The 24,054-nt window shown below is 40.0% G+C and overlaps 1 protein-coding gene across 1 annotated transcript in view; it reads right to left on the bottom strand.

Moving 5' to 3' along the window:
* Positions 1–24,054, bottom strand: part of LOC126761940 (uncharacterized) — a 277,755-nt gene that overhangs the window by 58,092 nt on the left and 195,609 nt on the right. Inside the window, exons 3-4 of the mRNA XM_050478375.1 lie at positions 4,277–4,375; positions 684–3,882 (exon numbers count right to left, since the gene is read on the bottom strand). Coding sequence (XP_050334332.1) covers positions 684–3,873 — 3,190 coding nt within the window. The 5' untranslated portion in view covers positions 3,874–3,882; positions 4,277–4,375. The remainder of the gene's footprint in view (positions 1–683; positions 3,883–4,276; positions 4,376–24,054) is intronic.

Below are 24,054 nucleotides of genomic sequence, written 5' to 3'. Positions count from 1 at the left end.
ATATATGCAAGTGTGTACTCGTATATTAAAAATAGAAGTTTAAGAGATTGCGGCATCATAACACTGAAGTTATCTTAAAGTGATAATCGACAATACACACAACGTTTTTTTTTAAAGAATTACCTTTTCTAAGCAAGACTTCCTTCGTTAAGATATATAATCTGAAAAATAGTGGTTGTGTATATACTTCTTTGAATACACACATTCACCTTCTTAATATAGACGTTAGCACACTATGCACTTGCGGCTAAAAATAAACTAGCGTGCAACGATTCACTTTGAAGTTTTACAATCTCGATAAAAAATCGGAAGCTTTGCCGTGAATGCCGCCAACTTCAGCAAAATAAACAACAAACACAATGCAGCCATTCTTCCGCTACTAAATCGCACATATTGGTCACTTCCGCCGCTGTGCGCAATATTCAATTCGCGGCATGCCACACCACACGGCGCATTTATGCCATTCATGTGCGCATTTATACTATGTACATATATACATATGTATATGTAAGAGTGTGTTTGTTTTGTTCTTGCTTTTGCATAAGCCCCCAAATTACGTTTACAACCGAGAACAAAGTCAGCCGGCCTAGCGTGCTGGAGGAAGGCGCTGCCTGCTGCTGGCAAACTTTATATCCATAATTAAAAGCTAACAAAGCGGTGAACATAAAAATAAATGAACTCACCGAGCTCCGCTTTTAACACATCATCAGCGCCAGTGGATGCCCGGGCTGTGGTCAAAGCCACTGTACTGCCCAACAGGCTGTAGTTCTTATCGCCGTCAGCGCTGTCGTCGTGCGCGTCCTCGTACACATCCTCATCGCTGCTCCCGTTGTCGCCGTTGCTGTCGTTGTTGCTGTTATCGTTGTTGTTGTTGTTGCTGTTGCTGCCTTTATTGACGGCGTCCTGTTGGCCAGCAGCGCCAACAGCGTTAGCGGCATCATCATCATAATCATCATTTTTGTCACTGCGTATGACATGTGACACGGCGGCAGATGCTGCCACCACTGTTGCTGCGGCAAGTGATTGAGCGTTTGTGGCTTTTGTTGTTGGCGGTAATGATGTCGATGATGTCGCCGCTATCGTTGCTGCCTTTATTGCTGGTGATGAATGCGCCGACCTGCCGGCATTTTGTTGAGTAAGCAACATTTTCGTGCCACCAAATGACACAGTTTTCTCGTCGGCACTGCAACTTTGTTGTTGTTGGCTGCCGCCGTTAGTGCTGTTTTTATTACTGCTAACGTAACTGCTAGCAGTGGTGGGATCTTCGCCGCCTGCGTCACTAGTTATGGGACTTAAATCCTCATAATGCATTGCGTCTGTTGCACTGCTGGAGGCTGCAGCACGCATTTCAATGGCTGCCTCATCAAAATTATAGCCATCATAATCGTGCACCGCATTTTCAACGCTATTCTTGTTGTTGTTAATGTAGCTATTGCTTGCTTGAGCAATCACTTGCGTTACAAAATCGGAATATTGTTGCAATTCCGCCAGCAACGCATCCTGTGTTGGCAGCGTTAGTGACAACGGCGTCGCTTGTCCGTGGCGATGTGTGCTTTCGGCTTCGGAAATATTTTCCAGACGTTGTAAGCGCTGTTGTTCGCGTTTGCGATTGTAATACTCGTAATTGGTTGTGGATTTGGGCGACTGATGATGGCTGGCATCGTCCAACCCTTTGCCATCCTCTTTGTCAGTTGAAATCTCTTGCATTTCAGCGAACTCAGTGGCTTCATCACTGCTCGCCATGTCACAGTCTAACGCATGTACGATGCGCTCTTCTTCGCGAAACTGCACTTTCTTTCGTGTCTGTGGCAGTGGAATGTAAAATTGCGATTTGGTCGTGGGCGAGGGGCTCGCTGCGGCTGTACGACGTTGATTACTAGGTGTCATTGCTTTTGCGCCAATGTTAGCTGCCCCAACGGGTAATAATGTTTGCTGATCCTTGGCAATTGGCGAGTCGGCGCCGCTCTCCGAGGTACTGGATGTGGGACGTTTCAGTATCGACTTGATGTTTTGGTTTGGCGTTACTGTCAATACCATAACACGTTCCCCGTCTAGTGCGTTGGCAGGCGATTTACTAGCCTCACCCTTAGAGCGGCTATGTTCCGCTTCGCTATCAGCACTTTCACTCGATTCAGATTTGCGTAGACGTGGCGGCCGACTTGGTTGCGTGGACGTTGACGTCGTGGAGGAGGAATCGTGTGATTTTCCCTGCATTTCATTACGTTTGGACTGCTGTTTGCTCGCAGACTTTTTCGTCGTTTCAGCGACTACAATGCTCTCATAGCTGCGCCCATCCTCGTTTTGTTTGATTAATGATTTGGTTGTAGTTTTGCCACCCAAGCTAATGCGTTGCCCGGCAATTGCTTGAACATTATTGTAGTTGCGTTTGCCGTGTATCTCTTCGTCATATGAGCTGCTACCATCCTCCTCGCTATTGTTTACACACGTATTTGGCGCGCCAGCTGTGCGACTCTCACGTCGCAATACCGTACTTTTATTTTCTGCCTTTGATTTCGGCGCGCGTAGAGTTTGCGCTGCTTGATTATTGCTGTTGGCAGTCATGCGTGATGCGCCAACTACCAGGTTGGAGGCAAATGGTGGCGCTTCTTCGGTAAGTGCCGCGTCTGCCACATTAAAGTCGTCATTTGGTGGCATGAACTCATTCTGTGAAGCAGATTTGGCGTTGGAGCCGGCAGTTGGCGTGGCTGGTTTGCAGCGTGTTGGTGTTGTGGGTGTTGTTGAGCCACCGCTGCTCGAAGATTGGCTATGTGAGATCAGGTCATATGGATTTACATTGCAGCGTAATATGGAACGCCGTGTGGCATTACTCTCGCCACTGATTGTGCCGGTGGCGTTTAAAAGCGTATCTGTGTCCTCTACCAGCCAGCAATCGGGCTCCTCCCGCATACTACCGTTGGACACATTATGCTTGTGGTGGTACGACGTTGGCAACTGACCACGTTTACGGCTACGTCCACGTACGGGACTTGCACTCTTGCCACGACTACGCAGTTTGTCTTTATCTCGTGTGCTACCTGCCGCGTCGCGTCCACCACCACTGGCACTGCTACTGTTGCCCGGCTCGGGTGACAGCAGACGCGTACGCCGCATCAAATCATAGGGATCTTTCTGCGGGTCAAGTATGGTGGGACGTGCTTTTTTCGAAGTGCTTACTACTCGTACGGTGGCAGCACCACTGTTACGCATTTTCGTGGTGGCCAGCATACCGCCAGCTGCGAGTCGCATAGTGCCACCGATGGGCGTCAGTGGTAGGCGTGAACCTTTACACTTTTTACATACGCTCGCCTTCTTCACATCGCGTTTGGTGCCGTTCAAGTACTCCGGGCACGAACAGATGACCACCGCCAACGGTTGCATATAATTGCCGGGTGACGATGATGCCTGCGGCATAAAGTGGTGGTATGACGGACGCGCGGGTATGCCGCGGACGGTGCCGTAGATCCATGGCTCGGCGTATTTCATAGAGCGTGAGAGGGAACTTGGTAAATACTCATAGCCGCCATTGACACCGCCACCGCCGACGCCACCATTGCCGATGTGATAATCACTAAGTTGCAGTGTTGGCAAATGCATTGTTGCTGCCACTGTCTGATATTGCTGTACGTGTACTTGGTGGCGACCAAAATTATTTGCATTATATGCTGAATCTTGTGTTATTTTCGTTTTCGTTATTGTCTGTCTTGTTATTGCTGCCGCAGCGGCTAGGTTCTCCGATTGATGTAAGCCTGTCACCGTTGCGTTGGACTCCGTCGTGTATGTGCTTGCGGTTGTTGCTGATGTGGCGTTGCTGCTCTCTGTGGTTTTCGTAATCTTGAGCCGTTGACTCCAGGTTTTCTTTGATTTGTCGTACATCGGCGAATACTGCGAAATACAAGAGCAAGAGAAGAAAAGAAAAAACGAAAGTGAAAGATCAAGATTTGGTGATTGCATTATTAAGGGTGCGGAGTGAGGAGAGGCTTTGCATTGCCAAGTAATTGGCTGCCATTAATGTGCAGAATAACTCTTGTTTATTTGGCATAAGGTTGTAGCTTCGTACTTTGTTTGCAATTTTGTACGTGCCGCAAGTACGGTACGTGGCAGCGTTGCAGCAAAAGTGGCGCGTTAGTGACTAAGGTGTATATGTATGTATGGTCGGCCGCAAGGGCATGCGCGCAGGCTGCGGCCGTGCCAGATTTTCTTTTTGCCACCTCGGTTGCAACGGCTGTAGCTTATGGTGTGGCAGCCAATTGCTTGAATGTAGATTAGCCTAGCTTACCTTGTTGTTTTTGCGCACATAATCTCAATTGGAAGAGCTCTTGCAATTTTTCACCGAGTTGTTGTTGCATGCAGATAAATCACAATCAATAACCGTAAACTGAAAATGAAATAAGCAAAAGAAAAAAGTTTTAATAAAACAGGGAAGGGATTAAAAAGTAAGCTTGAAAAAGAAAGAAAAGAAATGTAATGTGATTAAATATTTTTTCTTTGGTTCATAGAATTACCATTTGCAACATTGTAGCATTACATTAATTTAAGTCAGTACTAGTAATATCACATTGGCTAGAGCTTTAAGCGGCTCAGCCATACAGTCAAGGCAAAATTGCTAAAAGGCGGAAGAGAACGAGTAGCTATGAATCTGTACGCACTTCCGCAATCTGGGAGATTTTATTTCCCTGCGTAAAGCTCATATTATGTTAATGAAAATCTAATCAAGTGAGGCAACAAAGTTGCGATTAAAAAAAATATATATATAAATATACAGTGCGTTAAAAAAATAACGATGTTTCTTTACCCATCAAATCACGGAAAACAATTTTTTTTGTTTTTCCCAATTAAACATTTAATTGCGAACACTAATACAAGGTAATTTTTTCGATTTTCTTTATATGTCATGCCGTGGAATAAGAAAACTATGCGTTCAGCATAAGAACAGTTTTAAGCAATCTTTCTAATGCAGTATTCTGAAGGGCCCAAATCATCATCCTTGTCAGCTTGGGACTCTGCACATGTGTCCTCCACGCATCTCGGGTTTTCTTTGATTTTCTTAGAATTTTGTATGCCAAGAATGTTCCTCGAGTTCGTCAATCCATCTTGAGCGCGGTCTTCCCCTTGCTTTAGTGGGGAATGCTGATGTGCATTCTCGTTACATGACCAAGCCTTGCTGCGCTTTGATAAAGCGTATAATATTTTCACCTTTCATAAGCGGGTTTAGCTCATTGTTCCCCCTTATACGCCACTAGTCATTATCTTTTATTGCTCCAAAGATTTGTCTTAGGATCTTATTTTCAAAGTTTGGCAGTTTGGTTTTGTTCTTTTCGAGTAGAGTCCATGATTCTGCACCACAGCACAATACTGGCCGAATGATGGCTTTGTATAGGGCCAGTTCACAATGCTTATTGAGTTTGATTCGACATATTCAAGACACCAATAGAGAAAGCTCGAGATTTAATGAAATCCAAAATATCTTTTAACGCCAAAAAAATTTCATTCGGCTACTCCATTATACCTGGAGGTCGCTTCCTGTGGAATATGCAGAAAATTTAGTTGCAAGCTGCCATCAAAGATTCCAGGCTATATTAGACAACGTGGGAGGTTGCATCAAATATTGAATTAACGTCAGTTATAACAAAACAGTGGAACAAATACGAAAACACGAAATGCCAGACGAGTCGTACTTAATTTTCTATGCAGCAGTAATTACAGCACGAGACACAGAAGAAGCACGAAGAAAACTTAATCAGGTCGTGATAAGGACACAAGCATGGCTCAAGTTACACAACCTGAAGTGAAAAAACAGAGCTACTATTGCTAACAAATAAGCACATACCCCTCGAAATAAGTATGCAAACGTATAACTATATTTTTAGGACACAAAAAGCAGTAAACTATCTAGGCGTAAGACTGAACCCCAGACTAAACTTCTTGGTACAAATCCAGCACGCTGCAGGAAAGGCAGTGAAAATCGCCACCCAAACTTAGCAGGCTTGGCCACAGCCAAGGAAGGAAAAAGTTCTTAATGTCGACGATAACCGGCGGCCTATTATACGGAGCTGAGATCTGGGCAGAAGTGTTTTAAAAGAAAAACCATGCGTGGCCAGAGTGCACCGCACTGTAATACTAGGTACAGATATTTTACTGGAAAGCAGGGAAGGCGCGTATTGAATTTGCACAATAATGCATAAATCCTTACAATATTAAAGTATTTTAATTAAATGACTTGCCAATATAGGGTTGTACCGAAACCAATATAATAAACATAGTAAAAAGAAGTTCCTTATTTTTGAATTCAATTGAAAGTTTAATTTAGCTTAGCAAGAATGGTTTAGCCTATAACTAGGGCAGTCGATTTTCACAAGCTTTTCTTGGGACTATTTTTTTGTCAACAAAATCATACGCCATAGACAGGAACAGGTAATAAACACTTGTCATCAAATCCAAACTATAAGAGGGATGCATTACAACCTCCCAATCAAGCCTCTGCAAAGCCTTTGCTATTAGCCAAACCTGACACCTTCTGGGCGATTGCTTCTTTTTAAGTAAAATACGTGTTGGATTTCATAATAATTGTTTTTCTGTTAGACCTTAGACATTAAAAATATAGCAGCCGCGCCTGTGAGTGTACACGAAGATCGTGGAGAGTCTATTCGGTGCCGTTTGCAGCAACTCGGGCTGACGTATGAAACGTTGTTTTATTTTACGTCGAGATCTTAAATTGAAAGCGTACAAACTACATCTTGTGCTGGACTAAAGCGCTCGATCTTCTCAAGTGACATCGCTTCGCTCTATGGGCTCTTGAAAAGTTCCAAGAAGAACCGACGTTTTTGAGTGAAATTTTGTTCAGCGATAAGGGCCATTTCTGGCTCAATAGGTATGTAAACAAACGAATTGCCGTATTTGGGACGAAGAGCAACTTGAAGAAATTCCAGAGCATGATTCACAACATGATTTGATGCGGTTTGCGGACTGGTGGAATCATCCATATTTCCATATTTCTTCAAAAATGATGCCGGTGAGAACGTATCCGTCAATGACGACCGTTATCGCGCCATGTTAATCGACACTTTGATGCCTGAAATTGAAGTTCGTGATCTTGGCGATATTTGGTTTCAACAAGACTAGCCCACTTCCCACACATCACACCAAACAATTGATTTATTTATTTATTTATACGTTTAGCATATAATTTCACGTTTTGGGCCGGTCGTTTGGCCAAGAAGATCGTGTGATATTGCACCGTTGGACTTCTTCCTGTAGGAATATATTAAGTCTAAGGTCTATGCGGACAATTCCGCTACGAGTCAGGCCTTGGAGCAAAACATTACGCGTGTCATTCGTCAGTAACTAGTCAAAATACTCGTATGAGTCATCGAAAATTGGACTCAATTTGTGGACCATCTGAGACGTAGGTGCAATCAACGTTTGAAGTAGATAGTATTCAAAAAAATATATGTCAAAGAATATTCTTTGGAATGATAATAAAGATTCCCCATTAGATTTGAAGTTACTATGTTGTATGCCTCAAAATGGATGATAATATATATACATCCCAATATCTATTGAAATTGCTTCATGATCTCATCTAATTTAATTTTTTTCTTAATATAATTTTAAACGGGAAATAATCTCGTCCTACCATTACAAAGTGTTGTAGAAAGCAACAATGTAGCACTGGCTACAAATACAACAATTGGCGATGCAACACTTTTGGTGAATTCGTGTTTTTCGCCTAGAAATTGCATTAAGTGGAGGGCCAAATGGCATGCAGCAACATGAAATTGTATTTCTGAAGTGTTGTGGTGTAAACAAGAAAATATATTCAACAATGCAGTGAGGAGAGCTAAGAAAAATGTGAAAAATAGTGGAGGTGTAACGGTGATATTAGCAATAGGAGAAATACAACAACTGCAACAATGGCATGCAGCATTTAACAAAGTTTTTGAAGTGTTGCATGTAGGATGTACTGTATAAGAAGAATAAGAAAAAAGGACTATGAGCAAAACAACAACACAATAAATAAATGTAGCGTGTTACAACAAACAACAGGCAACATAATAAATGTTGCAGCGATTCAAAATGAGCAGGAAAATTATATTATATGGAGCGGGGGATCGCGGCACAACAACAACAACACTACAGAGCCCACATACACCACGAAAATGACAACAAGCGAAACAGCGAAACTACCGGTGAGCTTTGCCTAAGCGTAAATGACAACGAAGTGTATAAAAGAGATAGAAAGGGATCCGACAAAGAGCGCAGAAATTGGTATAAATTATATGAAGCAAATAGCATAAAGGGGAGTGAAGACGAACGAATAAGCAAAGTTGCGTATCCTGCATTTTGATTAATATCCGGCACACAGCTGCAAGCGCGTACCAGCTTCCGAGTGAGTGAGCTTTAAGTGGGCGACTACTGGAGCGCTGACACACAGACGGCAACCATAGCGGTCGTCCGCTACAACATACAGTGCGCTGGCACAATGGCCAAAGCGTGACCAACAATATCATATTGCATTGTAGACACACAAAAAACAACAAGAGCAACAACACGCACACATCAATCCAAAGCGCAGACACCTTTTGCTAGACGGGCTACGGGATTATATACAATGAACCCGATGCGCCATGCCTAAAGAAAAACGAGAAGAAACTTTAGTTTCGGCTGTAGTGAAGCTATACTACCCTTCACTAATACAAAAGAATCCTTACAAGAAATTGATTTTGATCGGCCAGTTTGTATGGCAGCTATAAGCTATAGTTGTCCGATTTGAACCATTTTTTCGAAAATCTCACCTTTGTCTTAGATAATAATTCAAGCCAAATTTTTTGAAGATATCTCGTCAAATCAAAAAGTTTTCAATACAGGCACTAGATTCCAATTGTTCAGTTTGTATGGCAGCTATAAGCTATAGTTGTCCGATTTGAACCATTTCTTCGAAGATTGCAGCTTTGTCTTGGATAACAACCCATACCAAATTTCGTGGTAATATCTCGCCAAATCAAAAAGGTTTCCATACAAGGCCTTGATTCCGATCGTTCAGTTTGTATGACAACTATATGTTACATTGATCCGATATAAGCGGTTCCGACATATAAGTATATTCTTAGTAAGAAAAGGATGTGTACAAAATTTCAGATCGATATCTCAAAAACTAGGTGGACAAACAGATGAACATGTTTGAATCGACTGAGCTCATCATACCGATCATTTATATAGTACATATGTTACAGGGTCTCCGTCATTTCCCCCTGGGTATTACAAACTTCGTCGCCAACTGAAGTTACCCTATTCTGGGTATAACACACAAAGAAAGAAAAAGTGGGAAAAATACTTGTTGCCAGCGGTCATTCGTGCAACTTTATTGTGGCAGCAAACTTGGCAAGTACAACAGCAACGGCACCACTTTGATGTGGGTGTCGCTGAATAGAAAAATGAAGGCACAAACATCCTATATACCTAGTGAAGTGCTATTAAAAGACGTGTTGTAAGAGCAGCAAAACATAACTGAACTTATACAACCGAGTTAACAGCATTGCTCCCAATTCTGGGCCAAAACTATGTAGCTACGTGCACGCCGGCAGTTGCTTACCAAGTTTGCGCCGTCATGTTAGCGTCCAAGGAAGTCTGTAAATAAAAGGGAACAGAGAAGAATCGAAATTAAAAAAAAAACTTTTCGTTTGTATTGAATGCTGTCGATATCGCAGCCAGAGGGCGGAGAAGTGTGAGCGCAGTGAGTAAGTATAATGAAATTCGTAGAAAAATTGTAATAAATTGAAAGTCCAGTTCTAGTAACTGCAGCAGCGGCTCGCTCAGCTGCCATATTTTTGTTATGTTGCTAGTGGTATTGTTGTTGTTGTGCCACACTTTCTGTGCAACTTTATGCATGCGTTGCACATGAACAGGCGAAATTTATCAACAATTTGCGGTGTTGTTAGCAAAGTGGCTACAAGTTTGTGGGAGGGTGGTGAGTTGAGAGATAGTAAGAGGAACTATGAGCACGGGGAAACCAGGTATCAGTTTCTTGCATTTTTTTTGGGTAAGCTACGCATTTATAGTTGGACACTCTGCATAAATAGTTCTGCTTCAAAGCAGAAATTTATGTTTCTATGTTGAGTATTCATTAGTTTTTTGTTTTAGTACTTACTTATGGGGCTTAGTCAGAATTTTGAAAAAATCAACTTTTTTTCTGAAAGTATAATATCTTGGAAATATTCGCTGAAAATTTTAAGTGAATCCGACCAATTCCTTTCGAGTTATTCGATAATTAGCAAACGGTTCTCAGGTGCTCTGGAACAAAATTTATGCGTTTGGAACTGGACCACGGTATCTCGAAAACGGCTTTGAAGATTTCAATTATACAACTTATGCCTGTTCAAAATACTCTTTTTATTTGGTGTTTTCTTTATAAGGTTAGGTTAGGTTAGGTTAAACTGATAGGCCAATAGGCCACGCATAGACCACTTTTGGTATCTTCCCTTACCAAATGAAGTTTCTAGGTCCAAAAGAAGTAGTTATCTTTTAGAATGCCTGCGCTTGACGCGAATTTTAACACACACTGCGGCCTCACTAACCATTTCTTCTTCTCGTGTATCATTCCGTGGGGACCTCAGATGCTCACAGCGTAGTCTTGCAAAGCACACGAGATGCTCGATTGTTTCCCAGGTGCTCTGCTCTAGGCATTTCCTGCAGTTTTTTCGATCTGTCAACCACATTCTGATGGCGTCTACAGCCACCAGACAGTGACCAGTTAGTATTTCGATCATGTTCCTACAGTCTCTTAGGTTTTTTTTTATACAACTAACTGTTTTTTCGCCAAAAGCCGGAAAATATTTCTTGAGGTCGCCATTTTGTTAATGAAAGGAAAAAGTAGGGTTCGGTAACTAAATAATGAAAAAAGCAAATTTTTTCTGCCCAATTGATTTTAGACGAATATTCAATGATTAGTTCTGGTCATCGCAAGGAGCTTCGGTAGGAAATGGACCAACACAAACAGGCATAACTTTTAAAATTAATATTTTTTCCTTGCATAATATTAAAATGTTAGTAATAAAGGTCTCTTACCGGCAGACAATATCAAAACCTTCAGATTTTTTCTGAAATGAAAAGGTCTCTAGAAAATATATATAAAAGCTCTTCGGAGTCGGTTTGGAGCACTCCGGTTTTGCGGATACCACCTAGACACACACGACAAATGAAAGATGAACTCGCCAAGCATAAAGTTGTCTCGTAAGCAAGCCAACACAATACCATATTTTGATAATTATAGAAAGGAAAAGTAATATTTTGAGCAATTTAATTTCCATACCTGCATTTATCATTTAACCTATTTCCAGGAAAATGATTCCTAATTTCTGATCAGAAAATTTGAAAATATCAATTATTCCTTGAACATTTCTGTGACCATATTGTATTCTCTCTAGTCTTCAAAGCGATAAGAAAAATCCTACTGAGGCATAAAAATAAACCAAAAACCCATTTCCGAACCAAATAAGTATAAGCACAACATTCATATATCAAACTTTGGCGGTCTCCATTTGTCCCTTTGCACTGAAATTCTCTATCAGTTCTTCCATTTGTGCAAACAGCATTTCGCTGTACCGTTACAAGCAAAAGTGTGCACTGAAGTTTTCTGGCAGTACATGCAACAACAACAATCTACTGCACCTTTAGGCCAGTGCGGGATAAGAAGCACACACACTACAACTACAAATAAATCGTGTGCTGAAAATGTGCTTCGTTAGTAGTCGTGTCACGCCCAACTCCCCGCTGCATTGTGTTATGCTTTGGTATCTGCTGCCACTGGTCACTTGCTTTTCACTGGCAACCACTTGCTATTTGCTGCTTGCCACCTTTTGCGCAATTGAGCTAAATACAATTTGTCATTGTAAATTTACGTTTATTCTGGAGCATTGCTGTTGCACGGAAACTTTGTCAAGCTCTCACAAATGACCAAGTAAGCTGACTGCTTTACCGTCTCTGCCACAAATGCACTGCAGATGGCCAATTGTATATAACTATATACATTATATACTTGTATATACAATATATGTATGTACGTATATATTAAGTTGTGTGCCTATGTCAATGTAGCACTTGCAGCTGCTCGCTGATATCAACTTTTACTAAAGTTTTTTTTTTTGCATTATTAGACGCTCCACAGGGGTCTTCACACTTAGCACACAAACTTTCTGTACACATAATTTGACGACTTTTACTTGACCTGATTTAAAAATTTAATATTTAGTTGAAATCAATATTTAATAAGAGTTTTAAGATGTAACTGCTTGAGAGGATAGGATCCAGAAGAGCTTTGGTTTATGAGTTTCCGATTATTGGTTTCGATGCAATAAAAAAATCGTAATTTCCGCACTTTCGATTATATTTACATCACATGTCTAACTCAATAATGGAGCTACATTCATCTCTTGATGCCCGTGAGAATTGACAAATACGAAAATATGTATATGAAAGTATTTATACGTACTATATTGCTAAGTCTTGCCTTTAAAAACGGAGCTATAATATCCAAAGGTATCACATCAGTTTTAAGAGTGGGCTTTGTACAGATACCGTTTGGTTTGGCTGGATTTCTATCAAACATCCAACATTCAGGTTTAATTAACTACTTATTGCAAAAATATTAAAAGTGAGTTTTTTGAAGAGAAAAGGGTGAGAGTATACTAATTTTCATGTGGAGGCAAAAAGTATGGATATTAACTGTGAGTACGGATTGTTTGTATTAGTGTGTTTCTTTCCACAATCAGTGAGATTATAGAAAGAGGCCTACAAAGGTTACACCTTAGGGCCTTGAATAACGCACTAGGTATTAACTCTTCCTCCCACAACAATAACAACAATTCCTCTGTCCCTTCTAAAAGTAGCGGCAAGTTCTGCTATTAGAGTTAAGGAATTAGGAGGATGGAGTCGAAAAGAGTACGGATATATATGTAAGTAAATCAGAATATATCTTCCCAATGTTAAATTTCAGTGTACACTTTGAGGTGAGGATTCCCTCCACACGCGAATGGAGAAGTATGAAAGGAGATACTACTTCTATCTACACCGGGTCTAAAATGGACTGCGGTTGGCAGGCGGCGGGAATATACACCTACCAAACTCAACGTCTATAAATCGAGAGGATACAAAAAGCAACCATATACACGGGCAGCGAGGCGGCTTTTCTTGCCATGTTGACACCACATATTAGTTCAAACATAATTAACAACCCAACCGCAAGAAGGCTTTAAGCTCATTGGCAGATCAACTCCACTTGTCCATGACTTGGATTCTCGGTCACATATACATTTTCGGTAACGCGGGGCCAGTCTATGTTCGCTAGGAATGATCGAAATTTAGCTTTATAATCATATTGAACAAATCACACAGAATAGATGGAACACTGCAGCAAGTTGCAAGATAACAAAACAAATATGGCTGAAATATAACAGGAATAGAACAAAGGACCGACACAAAACACTTGGAACCCATCAGACACCAAACCTTGAATGGTTGTTTTCAAAAAGCATAACGAATACAAGTAGTTTAATTGAGGGGAGCAAATGGTTTGTACACTACAATGAAACGGAATAGTAAGGCTAAAAGGTCCTACGTCAGTGCATTAAAATGACACATCCAGCGCTAATTGAGCCTCTGTTGGCGGCACTCCTACCTATATATCTACGGATATCATATTCGTTCCTTATGCTGACGGCCATTTTGAATATTTAGTTAATTTTTGACAGCTGTTTTAGATTTTTATACCGAAATTGCTTACTTTCGACCAAAAACAGCGTGACGTTGACAATCCTGAAGAGCTGTTTTGATTCAGTCCGCAACCACCCAGATCTGCTCCAGAGGGTCTTATTTATCACAATAGAAGCTGCCGTATAAGTCCAATTCGGAAAAAACGCGCTAAGCTAGCACGAAAGTGAAGGTTTTACTAACAGATTTTTGCGATTGTAGGGACGTCGTGCATCATGAGTTCCTGGTAAAGACACGTATGGTCCCTAACGAATATTATCTTCTAAGAAATACAAAATTAGAGATAAACTTCATACTTGTACCAATTTTAGAACGATTTCGTGATTGTTTTTTAATCATCTAACCGGTTTGAAATCAGTATGTTTTTGAACGATATCAGATAGTTGTTAACTAGTTGAAGCGCATTCAACGGACCTACACATAATCTAAAAATGTTAATTATATTTTATCTAAATTTGTTGCCTTTAGACTTTAAATGATTTCGAATGAAGGATGAGGATTTTCGTCATTGCGATTTTCGTCTATTGTGCGCTCTTCTTTCATCATCTCACTCCATTTAACCTGGATATACCAAGGAGGCTTTGCAGAGCTACTGTGCCGATATATGTGATTTGGCCACTCAACGTATTCATTGCTCAGATGCCAGCATCTTGCAGCTATTGCGGAGCAATCATGAGGAATATGCTCCGTAGTTTCTGCCGCAAGGTCGCAGAATCGAGGTTGATTTATGGATATAAAATGTATGTATAAAGGTGTGAGTATATATCAATACACATTTGTATAAAAAACATGGTCTTTCGAAATCAGCTTTTTTTGAGATTTGGAGAAACGTCACCTAACTACAGTAAAACTATTGCTAAGGAATTGGTTGCCGGAGCGTGACGAATAATTCAAAAACTTTGTTTAGCAAATTGCAACTCGGTCAGCTGTAATGGGTTAAATTCTAAAGTACTGTTGTTGCTTACGCTAATGTAACATTCATTGTTGGCCTCGCATTTTTGTTGCTAAAGTTTCTACAAGATCAACAATTTCAATAAATAAACACACTTGTTTTCCGCCTTTGGATGCGGCATGGCGAAGAGACAATGCTCTAATTGTTGCTGATTTCATTGCGCTTATTTGTTTTTTGTTGCTATCAAATTCACTCTTCCGCTGTCCGTCGTTGCATGCAAGGCAAATATACATTGTCTTCGTTGTTATTGTTGTTGTTGTTGTTATTGCACACACCGCCATGTCATGTCACTAATGACTGTTGCGTTGCTAAGAATATCGCCTTCAGTTGCAGGAAAGAAGATGGCAACTTTGTTGTTGCTGCTTTTAAAGATGTCGCCGATGCGCTCGTTAGCACAGCCTGCAGCGCCAGTGCATATTATACTTCTATATTGTACATATATACTTGCACTACAAACGGACATGTAAGCGGGACTTTGCAAGTAAGAATTTGCCAGCAGCTCACTCCTTGTGCCCATTCATTTTGAGCGCTGTGGCAACTTACGTAAAATAGGACGAACTGGCAGCATGTTGCATGCGGTTAGTAGCAGTTCGCTGTCAGTGTTGCCACCATCGCGGTGTGCCGCAACCGCAATAATATCGCTGTGTCGGTGTTTATGCATCCGCTAGCATGTGTATGGGTTTAGGTGTGTGCGTGTGTGTGCATGTGTGTGTGGCAGGGCTTGTTTGCATGTCATCTTATTTATTTGCTTCTTTTGCAGTTCTTCCTTTTCAATTGCTCCTTCTTTTGAGTTGCAGCAGTTACCACTCTTGTTGTTGATGTTGTTGTGTTTTATAGCAGCTCATACTTATGCATAAATGCAGCAAAGTTTCACTGGCAATCATCGCAGCGCGTTTGCGTACGTTTGTACGGGCAAAAAATATGTCTTTAATTAGTTTGGAAAGTGGTTGCATCATCGCAGAGTCACGGCCGAAGGAGCACAGTGAATTGCGATGGATGAAAATTTAATATTAGCATTCTCCGGAATAGCCTGAAGAGCCGAGATGCATGCTGCTGGAACCCCTTTCATCGGTCTACGGAAGCGTTGGGATGCCGGCTGTAGATAGCTGTTCACAAGAAAGGCGATGTGAGCCGGGGCGTTGTCGTGGTGCAACTTCCAATCAACTGCGATTGACCCTTCGTTTGACTCTCTTGAGGACTTCCACGTAAAACTTGGCGTTAATGGTTTGTCCAGGAGGCACAAATTTATGCTGGACGATGAGTTTGATGGCAAAAAGACCTGATGCCACCGAAACACACCACTTTTTCCTAAAGCAACATTTGCGCGCACGCTCCGAAGTACAGCCGAGGCGGAAGAAAATCAGTCCTATTACTTACCGGACAAACCCTGTATTTATACCAGCGGATTCTAAATCACTAAAGGTTTCAGCGAAGATAGTGAAAGAACGCCTTGTTCCCTTAATGGTTCTAATATTATATGAAGCACGATTAACCTGCAATGATTTCTAGGCGCAGTGATAGTCCTGGCAACTATTAAGCATATAAACTAGCCAGAACAGGCACCACGCTCCAATTAGACCATGAAAAAGAAGGAACTGACATAACTCTGGCTATCCGTAGATATTTTTTAGAAAGAACAAATTTTAAAGTCTCTGGGGTAAAGTCTCAACAAGCAAATGTGGATGGAACAGTGGAAACACATGCCGACTGTTGAAATTCAAAAAGAGTTACATATCAACTCTATTAAGATTGCTAACTTAACAAATATGCCAGCAGACTGGGAACACCATACAGCGACTATTGTTGCAGCTATCAGAAGGCAGAAAAGAAGAGGCTTTATGAAATCTTCTATGCGAAGGCAAGGTTTTGTGTAAGAAGATAATCGCAATGATCGGTCGAGTTGGAGTCGAGGTTTTTTTAACATGTATCGGAGGATTAAATTACTATCCATTGACAAACTTCATCACGAGAGCAAAGTGGTTCAGAGAGAACGTAATAGATTGAGGGGACTGTAGTCTCGGTGGTTTCCCAATGGGCCTCGTAAAGGCCTAGCTGCGCCAACATGCATGCACCGTACCTAGTTACCTTTTAAAACGCAAAAGGAAAGGTCGGAGACCATATAAGGTAATTATAATAAGTGATCTGAGTTGAATTAGTCAAGCTCTTTAACTCCACAGGAGACATATCGTATTTATGACATCCGATATAATTTATAATATAATATACCTATTAAAATTATATAGTAAATATCTTCTGTTTCTTCAGAAGAAACAACGTACGGATTAAATAATTTGAAAGATATTCTGCATGAATTACGGGTTAAATAAAGATAAGATTGATATTAGTTCTGGAAAAGTATTAAGAAATCGTAACACGAACTATTTTTACATTAATATATTGGTCAACAACTTTGCTTCCGCCGTTTTTTTGTAAATTTAAGGCTTTATTGTATAAAAACGTTTACAAAAATGTTATTCAAAATGTTGGCCGTCGCTGGCTACTACTTTTGATCATCTTTCTGGCAGCATGCGTATTCCGTGACGAAACAACTCCTCACCTTCCGAGTCGATCCAAGTATCAATCTAATTTTTGACATCTTCATAAGAACTGAAGTGCTCGTTAGCTAGACCGTGTGCCATCGATCGGAACAAGTGGTAGTCAGATGGAGCAACGTCTGGAGAATACGGCGGGAGGGGTAAGATCTCCCATTTCAGCGTCTCCAAATGTTTTTTGACCACCTTTGCAACGTGAGGCCGAACATTGTCATGCTGGAGAATGACTTTGTTGTGTCTTTCCTCGTACTGTGGCCGTTTTTCTTTAAGTGCTCGGCTCAAACGCATCAATTGCATTCGGTATCGACCTCCTGTGATGGTTTCACTTGGCTTTAGCAGGTCATAATATATCAAAATGCAGAGCATGGCCTTAGCGCCGTGAATGTTCGGTTTTGCCGTCGACATGGAGGCATGTCCAGGCTTTCCCCATGACTTTCTTCGCTTAGGATTATCGTAGTGGACCCACTTTTCGTCGCCAGTTACAATGCGATGTAAAAATCCCTTTCAGTTGTGCCTTTGAAGCAGCTGTTCACATGCAAAGAAGCGCCGTTCGACATCTCTTGGTTTCAAGTCGTAAGGAACTCAGTTTCATTGTTTCTGAATCATCCAATCATCCAATTCCTCTTGTGTTTGAAACGCATCTTGGTCGAGTAATGCTTCCAATTCAGCATCTTCGAAAATCTTCTCCCTTCCACCACCATGCCGGTCTTCGACTTCATAATCATCTCTACAAATATTTTGGGTTGTTTTGGGTTGGGTTAGTGTTGACACAAATGTCCAAGATCGATATAAAACGATTTAATTGATTTAATCGACCAGTTCTTGACCCTAGAGACATCTATTGGAAAACGGCGGAAGCAAAGTTGTAGACGTAAGAAAAATGGCAAATACAGGATTTTTCAAAATATTTCCCTAGAATTTAGAGTTGAAATTTATCGGTGCAAATATTATCTTTTATTTTTAGGGCGATCATATTGATTTATCGGTAAGTAGATTTCATTTTATTATGATTCTTCATTTATACCCACTGTATTCTTTTCTACTTTTGGCTCTTTTATTGTTGTTGCTAGGCAACATGTTTTTGATATTGCTACTATGTCATTTGAGTTTGTCGCAACCAATGCTGCAGGAATCATAGTTGAGAGCGCGAGGCTTGCAAAATAGAGAACTGTCAACACTATTGACAATGGAGCGTGAGAGGATAGTTCAGCCAGGGCAGCTTGCTGACAACGGCGTCAGCGGTAGCTTAATTGCTGCAGCTTATTGCCTGTGAGTACTTTAGCTTAATGTAATTTGCTGCTCTCTAGGTATTTATTATGTGAGTGTATGCAAATGTGTCTCGTTTTATAGGCGCTGTAAATAATTTGGAACACAAGCGGGGTAGTTGTTAAAGGATTTATTACCAGAAAGCGTTCTTTTACACAATTTACATAATCGACTGACATTTTATATTGCTGCTGCCTATAAGTTAGCATATGTACATATATGTTCATGTATATAATTTAATAAATATTTAGTTGGAAGTAACAGGAAACAGGACTACTGGGCTTTCTCTTCAGCACTATAGCATTCTACTTGCAGCTTTTTCTTGTTGAATTATATCTGTTTGTATTGACAACTTTTTTGGATTTTAATTTTATAATATAATTCGAAAGTCAATAAAAATTCTGTTGAGAACATCAAATCAATAACAACAGAGTTCTTAGGGGCGAATGATCGTAGGAACGATCGATCCCACTTGGAAAAATATTCGTCTTTTGTGTTACCCATAAGCTACTAAAAGTGGCGCACCAGATCCTCATAGATCGACGAAGGGTTTGGAGCTTTCCGCACATTTATTATAGCGGTTAATATAAATCCTAGTAACTTTATGCGCCAAAGGAGTGTCTATTAAGGTATTTCAATCTCAGTCTGACAAAAGCCGAGCAATAGAGAAGGAAGTGCAAAGATGATTTCAACTTTCGTTCCTCTAAACAGCTTTGGCATATAGTGTCCGAAAAATTTAGCCACACGGCGTGTGAACCTGTTGGGCGGTGTCAAGTCAGAACACCAATAACAATTGCTGCTATGTGGACTTTGTTGAGAGCGAGTAGATATCTTACGGTTCACGTTGGGCCAGAAGTAGATCGCAATCGCACTAACCCTATTTGTTGCGCTTGCTGAGCTCATTAGAAGTCCAAATGTCCAACGCCAGAACGTAAGAAGACAGCGAAAAACCGACTCACTTCCAATCGAATAGAATTGGGAAGATGGTGTCCTCACAGCAAGCTCATCGGCTTTACTGTTTCCGGGTAATCCGCCGCGACCGGCTACCCATACAAGTCTAATATGGAAGAAGCTTGAAGCTATTGCTAGCTGGGTCGACTTTTTATCGGTTTCAAATCCGCTAAGTTGGGGAAATCGAAAAGAAACTTAAACTAAACTCTCGGCTAACTCGATTGAAATTCGTCTCATATCTATTGCCTTCAACTGTAAGCCATTTATCAAAGCTAAAAAAGGCTGTCTCTCTCTCTCTCTCTATATTGTGGTGGTGTGTCATAACTTCGAAGTCGTGGATAATTTCGTCTATCTTGGAACCAGTATTGACACCATCAACAACGACAGTCTCGAAATACAAAGGAGAATAACTTTTGCTAACAGGTCCTATTTCGTACTAAATAGGCAAATGAGAAGTAAAGTCCTCTCTCAACGAAAAAGATCAAATTCTACATGGCACTCATCATTGCCGTCCTGCTATATGTTGTAGAGGCATGTTTGATGACAACATCGACGATCGATGAGTCGACGTTACGAGTTTTCGAGAGAAAGATTTGTGGGGTCCTTTGTGCATAAGCCACGGCGAATACCACAGTCGATGAGCTATACGAGATATACGACAATATTGGCATAGTTTAGCGTGTTAAGAGACAGCGGCTTCGCTGGCTAGGTCGTGTCGAATAGATAAAAACACCCGAGCTCTGAGGGTATTCGACGCAGTACCCGCCGGGGAAGCAGAGAAAGAGGAAGACATCCACTGCGTTGGAAAGATCAGGTGGAGAAGAACCTGGCTACACTTGGAATCTCCAATTGGCGCCAAACAACGAAAAGGAAGAGCGATTGGCGCGCTGTTGTAAATTCGGCTATAACCGCGAAAGTGGTGTCTACGCCAATAAAGAAGAAGAAGATTTGTAAGTTAGTTAGGTAAGTTCTTATAGCTTTTTCAAAGCGATGTGGCTTTGTCCTAGAAAAACGGTTTGAACAATTTTTGTCTATAATGCTCACCTTATATCTTAAAAACCCTCAAAGATGTTCAAAATATGTATTCTCTCTTGTAGATTTCAGTATTAATTAAATGCATTTTAATATTTCACTTAAGGGGTCAGTAGGGTAATATTTTTTCAAAAATTTATTTTGTTTTTTGCATTTTCTGTTCTCGTTTATGTCCATCTTTGTATGCTTTTTCAGTACCTCAAACTTTAAACGCTTTTTTCTCAAAATACACTGTTTTAAACTGGTTCCGGTCGAACTACTCAACCGATTTGCTTAATTTTTTTTTAATGTTCACAAAACCCCTGGCCTTCGTCCCTACTACATTCATAATTTTATATAATTTATTGACAATGTTATGACAAAAATTATGTAAAAAAACATGGGAAAAAAAGTTACTTACTTTTTTATTTATCAACATTATTACTTGATTCTGGTAGGGACGACAACCATTCACGTACTTTTTAAGAATAATTTGGGTTTTTGTGTTTCAGATGATTTAAACATGAGAAATCGTGTCCGCCAGTGAAAAAATGCATCTCATTCACCCAGCCATTTCTCCGAAAGTTGTCATCAAAAAATTCCGAAAAAAATAAAGATATACCTCATGATATGTGAAAAAAGTTCTATTGTAGAATAAAAATTTCTAAGAAAAGGAAATGTCAAAAAAACAGACCAGATTACCCTACTGATCCCTTCAGTCTTTTCCCTGCACCGTTTTTTTTCCTGCCATATACATATGTTTTCAATATTTTCGGATAATAAACCACATACCGTGTTCAAAGCAGCTTTGGTTTGCGAGTACACATACGAATTAATATTCTCCCATATGCGCGCATTTATGGTCACATATATTCATTTATAAATTTTATTGAAACAACTGTTAATGAAAAACTGTTGCTGATGAAAAACCGCACTGTTTTATATGATTAAGGGGTCGCTTTCCTGTGACAGATTTTTCATACTCGCGTCGTTGGTTTTTCGTAGCATTAGGGTTGCCAACACGGAGTTGTATGCATATCAAAGCTACAATTTCAGGTAACGGTGGTGCATGATGCTGCTATGCAAAGTTGATTGCTTTATTTGAAAAGTATTACCTTTATAACCGTACTAACAAATTGTTCTTGGAATATACAAAGTGATGGGAGAAAAGCAAACTAAATGCGGTTAGCCCTCCGTTAGTTTTGCAGGAAGCACAATTTATTGACGAAATTTTCAATGTTCATATAAATAATAGTACTTTTTGCTTCTAAGTTTTTTTCTTTAAAGTAAAATATTTCGAAAACCATGACCCGCCTTAATGTCAGCGCTTTGAGTGCAGTCAAGCTGCTGTTGCACACTGCAGAAATGTCAAGTGCTGTATTAATATTTCAACGCTGCGACGCATGCTGTGCATTAATGTGATTTAAAGCTGTAGTGTGGCATGCCGCACAACACATATGACCAATTCAATTTAATGTTTTTTTCATAAATTACTTTGACTCGGTGCGCGTAGGTGGTGTGCTGATCTCATTGGCTGGTGGCTGGCCAGTGGCCACTATACCAGAAAATTTAAATATCATACTTTCACAAATATTTGCATATATTTGTTGTATATACAAGTAATATTATGGTTTAAGAGCACTAGTACTAAGCATTTTATGTTGTAAGTTATGAAGGGCAAAATAAATTATGAGTGCAGTGGAAATGCATGAATTATTGCTCTGAAAAATTGTGTGCACCATTATCAGTGTCTTCGTTTAATTCTCTTCAGAAACAGCTTTTAATTCCTATTAATTGAGATGGATTACGATTTTGTAATTAAACTAAGATTACAAAGTAAGGGATCATAAACGAGAATGCAATCTAACAAAATCATCACAAAGGTCGCTATAAGAAAGAACTCCTCGAGATTGTGACTGGACAAACAAGGTTTAAATCTGTTTTGCGGTCATTTAGGGAGATTTAACGAAACTGTGTTTTAGTGCATGTGCTGATATTGGCGTCCTTTTTTAATTTTGTTGGGTTTAGAAGCGACATGGAACACTTGAGCTTTGCCATCGAATGGTTAAAATTTCTACATCAAAAATTAAAAAAAATGATTGTTATTAGAAAAAATCGGAGGGAAAAAGGTAGTCATGAAGAAGATTTAGGGTCAAATCCGCATTCAAATGGACAGCATTTTTTCACGATCTGTTAGTGCTTATTTTATCAAAAAAAAGCAATGCTGTGCAGGGGTCTTTTAAGATGTTAAACAAGCATTCGATAAAGTGTGGCATCCAGGATTACTCTTTAAAATAAAAAAATTGCTTCCGACGCCTTACTATCTATTTAAGAAATCATTTTTAAGTGACCATAAATTCTATGTCTAAGAAAGAGGTGCATTTTCTCAGTAGTATTCGATTGATTCTGTAGTTGCGCAAGAGAGCGTCTTAGGTACCGTGTTATACACAATATTTACAGCTGATCTGTCGATCACCAATGATTTAAAAGTAGCAACTTATGCCGATGATACAGGATTTGTTGCCACAAATTTTAATCATAATGATACCTCACATCATTTACAAGAACAACTTGATAGTCTCGAAGAATGGCTGAAGAATTGGAAAATGGAAGTAGATACACATAAGTCCGTTCAAATAACATTTACATTAAGAACCGAAAAATGTCCCTCCGTATTGTTAAATGCCTCTACAATACCTGAAAGTGAAACTGTCAAATATCTAGGTATATATTTGGACAGAAGATTCACTTGGAAGCCACACAAAGAAGAGAAATTGAAGCAGCTGAAATTTAAAACAAAAAAAGATGTTGGATTTTTATTCCCACGATCACAACTTAGTCTTGAAAATAAAGTTCGACTCTACAAGTCAATCCTTAAACCAGTATGGACGTATGTAAAGCAGTGATGGGGTGCAGCGAAAATATCCCACAATAAAATCTTGCAAAGATTCCAATCTAAGACTTTAAGAAGCATTGTAAGTGCTCTTTCGTATATAAGCAACTTCGAGATCCACAAAGACTTAAATGTATAATACCATTTGTTAAAGGCGAATTAGCAAAGCCTGTCGAAGATACTTAGATAGAATTTCTCATCATGAAAAGTTACCGGCAATAAATCGACTGGATAACAGTATGGATGTTAGTCGCTTAAAAAGAAACTCATATTTTGGATTTTCCAAACAGATTTCAAGAATATTTTTATCAAATTACGTTGTTGAAGAATATATTGATTAGTCTCAATGGAGCACAATAAATCCTGTTATAGATTTCAAATTAATTATATAGCAAATAAAAATTAATCATAAGACACTCATAAATCGACAAGGGCTTTGAGTCTATCAAACATTTTTTTAACGCGGCTAATGACGGTTTCGGTTATGTTCGGTTATTTTCCTAATTCGCTGAAGGTAAGACTGTCGATATGTTTCAACCTCGGTCCCGCAAAGGCTAGAGAATGGAGGTCGAAGTGCCGAGATATTTCCACCTTACTTTCTTACATACATGATAACTAGTGTCGAACAAGATTGTCTACAATTGCGACAAGATAAAGTGTGCTTAGAG

Source organism: Bactrocera neohumeralis, chromosome 6, assembly GCF_024586455.1.
Source record: "Bactrocera neohumeralis isolate Rockhampton chromosome 6, APGP_CSIRO_Bneo_wtdbg2-racon-allhic-juicebox.fasta_v2, whole genome shotgun sequence".
NCBI classification, from domain to species: Eukaryota; Metazoa; Arthropoda; class Insecta; order Diptera; family Tephritidae; genus Bactrocera; species Bactrocera neohumeralis.
Note: the sequence above shows the minus strand (reverse complement) of the source record. Positions and strands in the feature narration are given on the sequence as shown.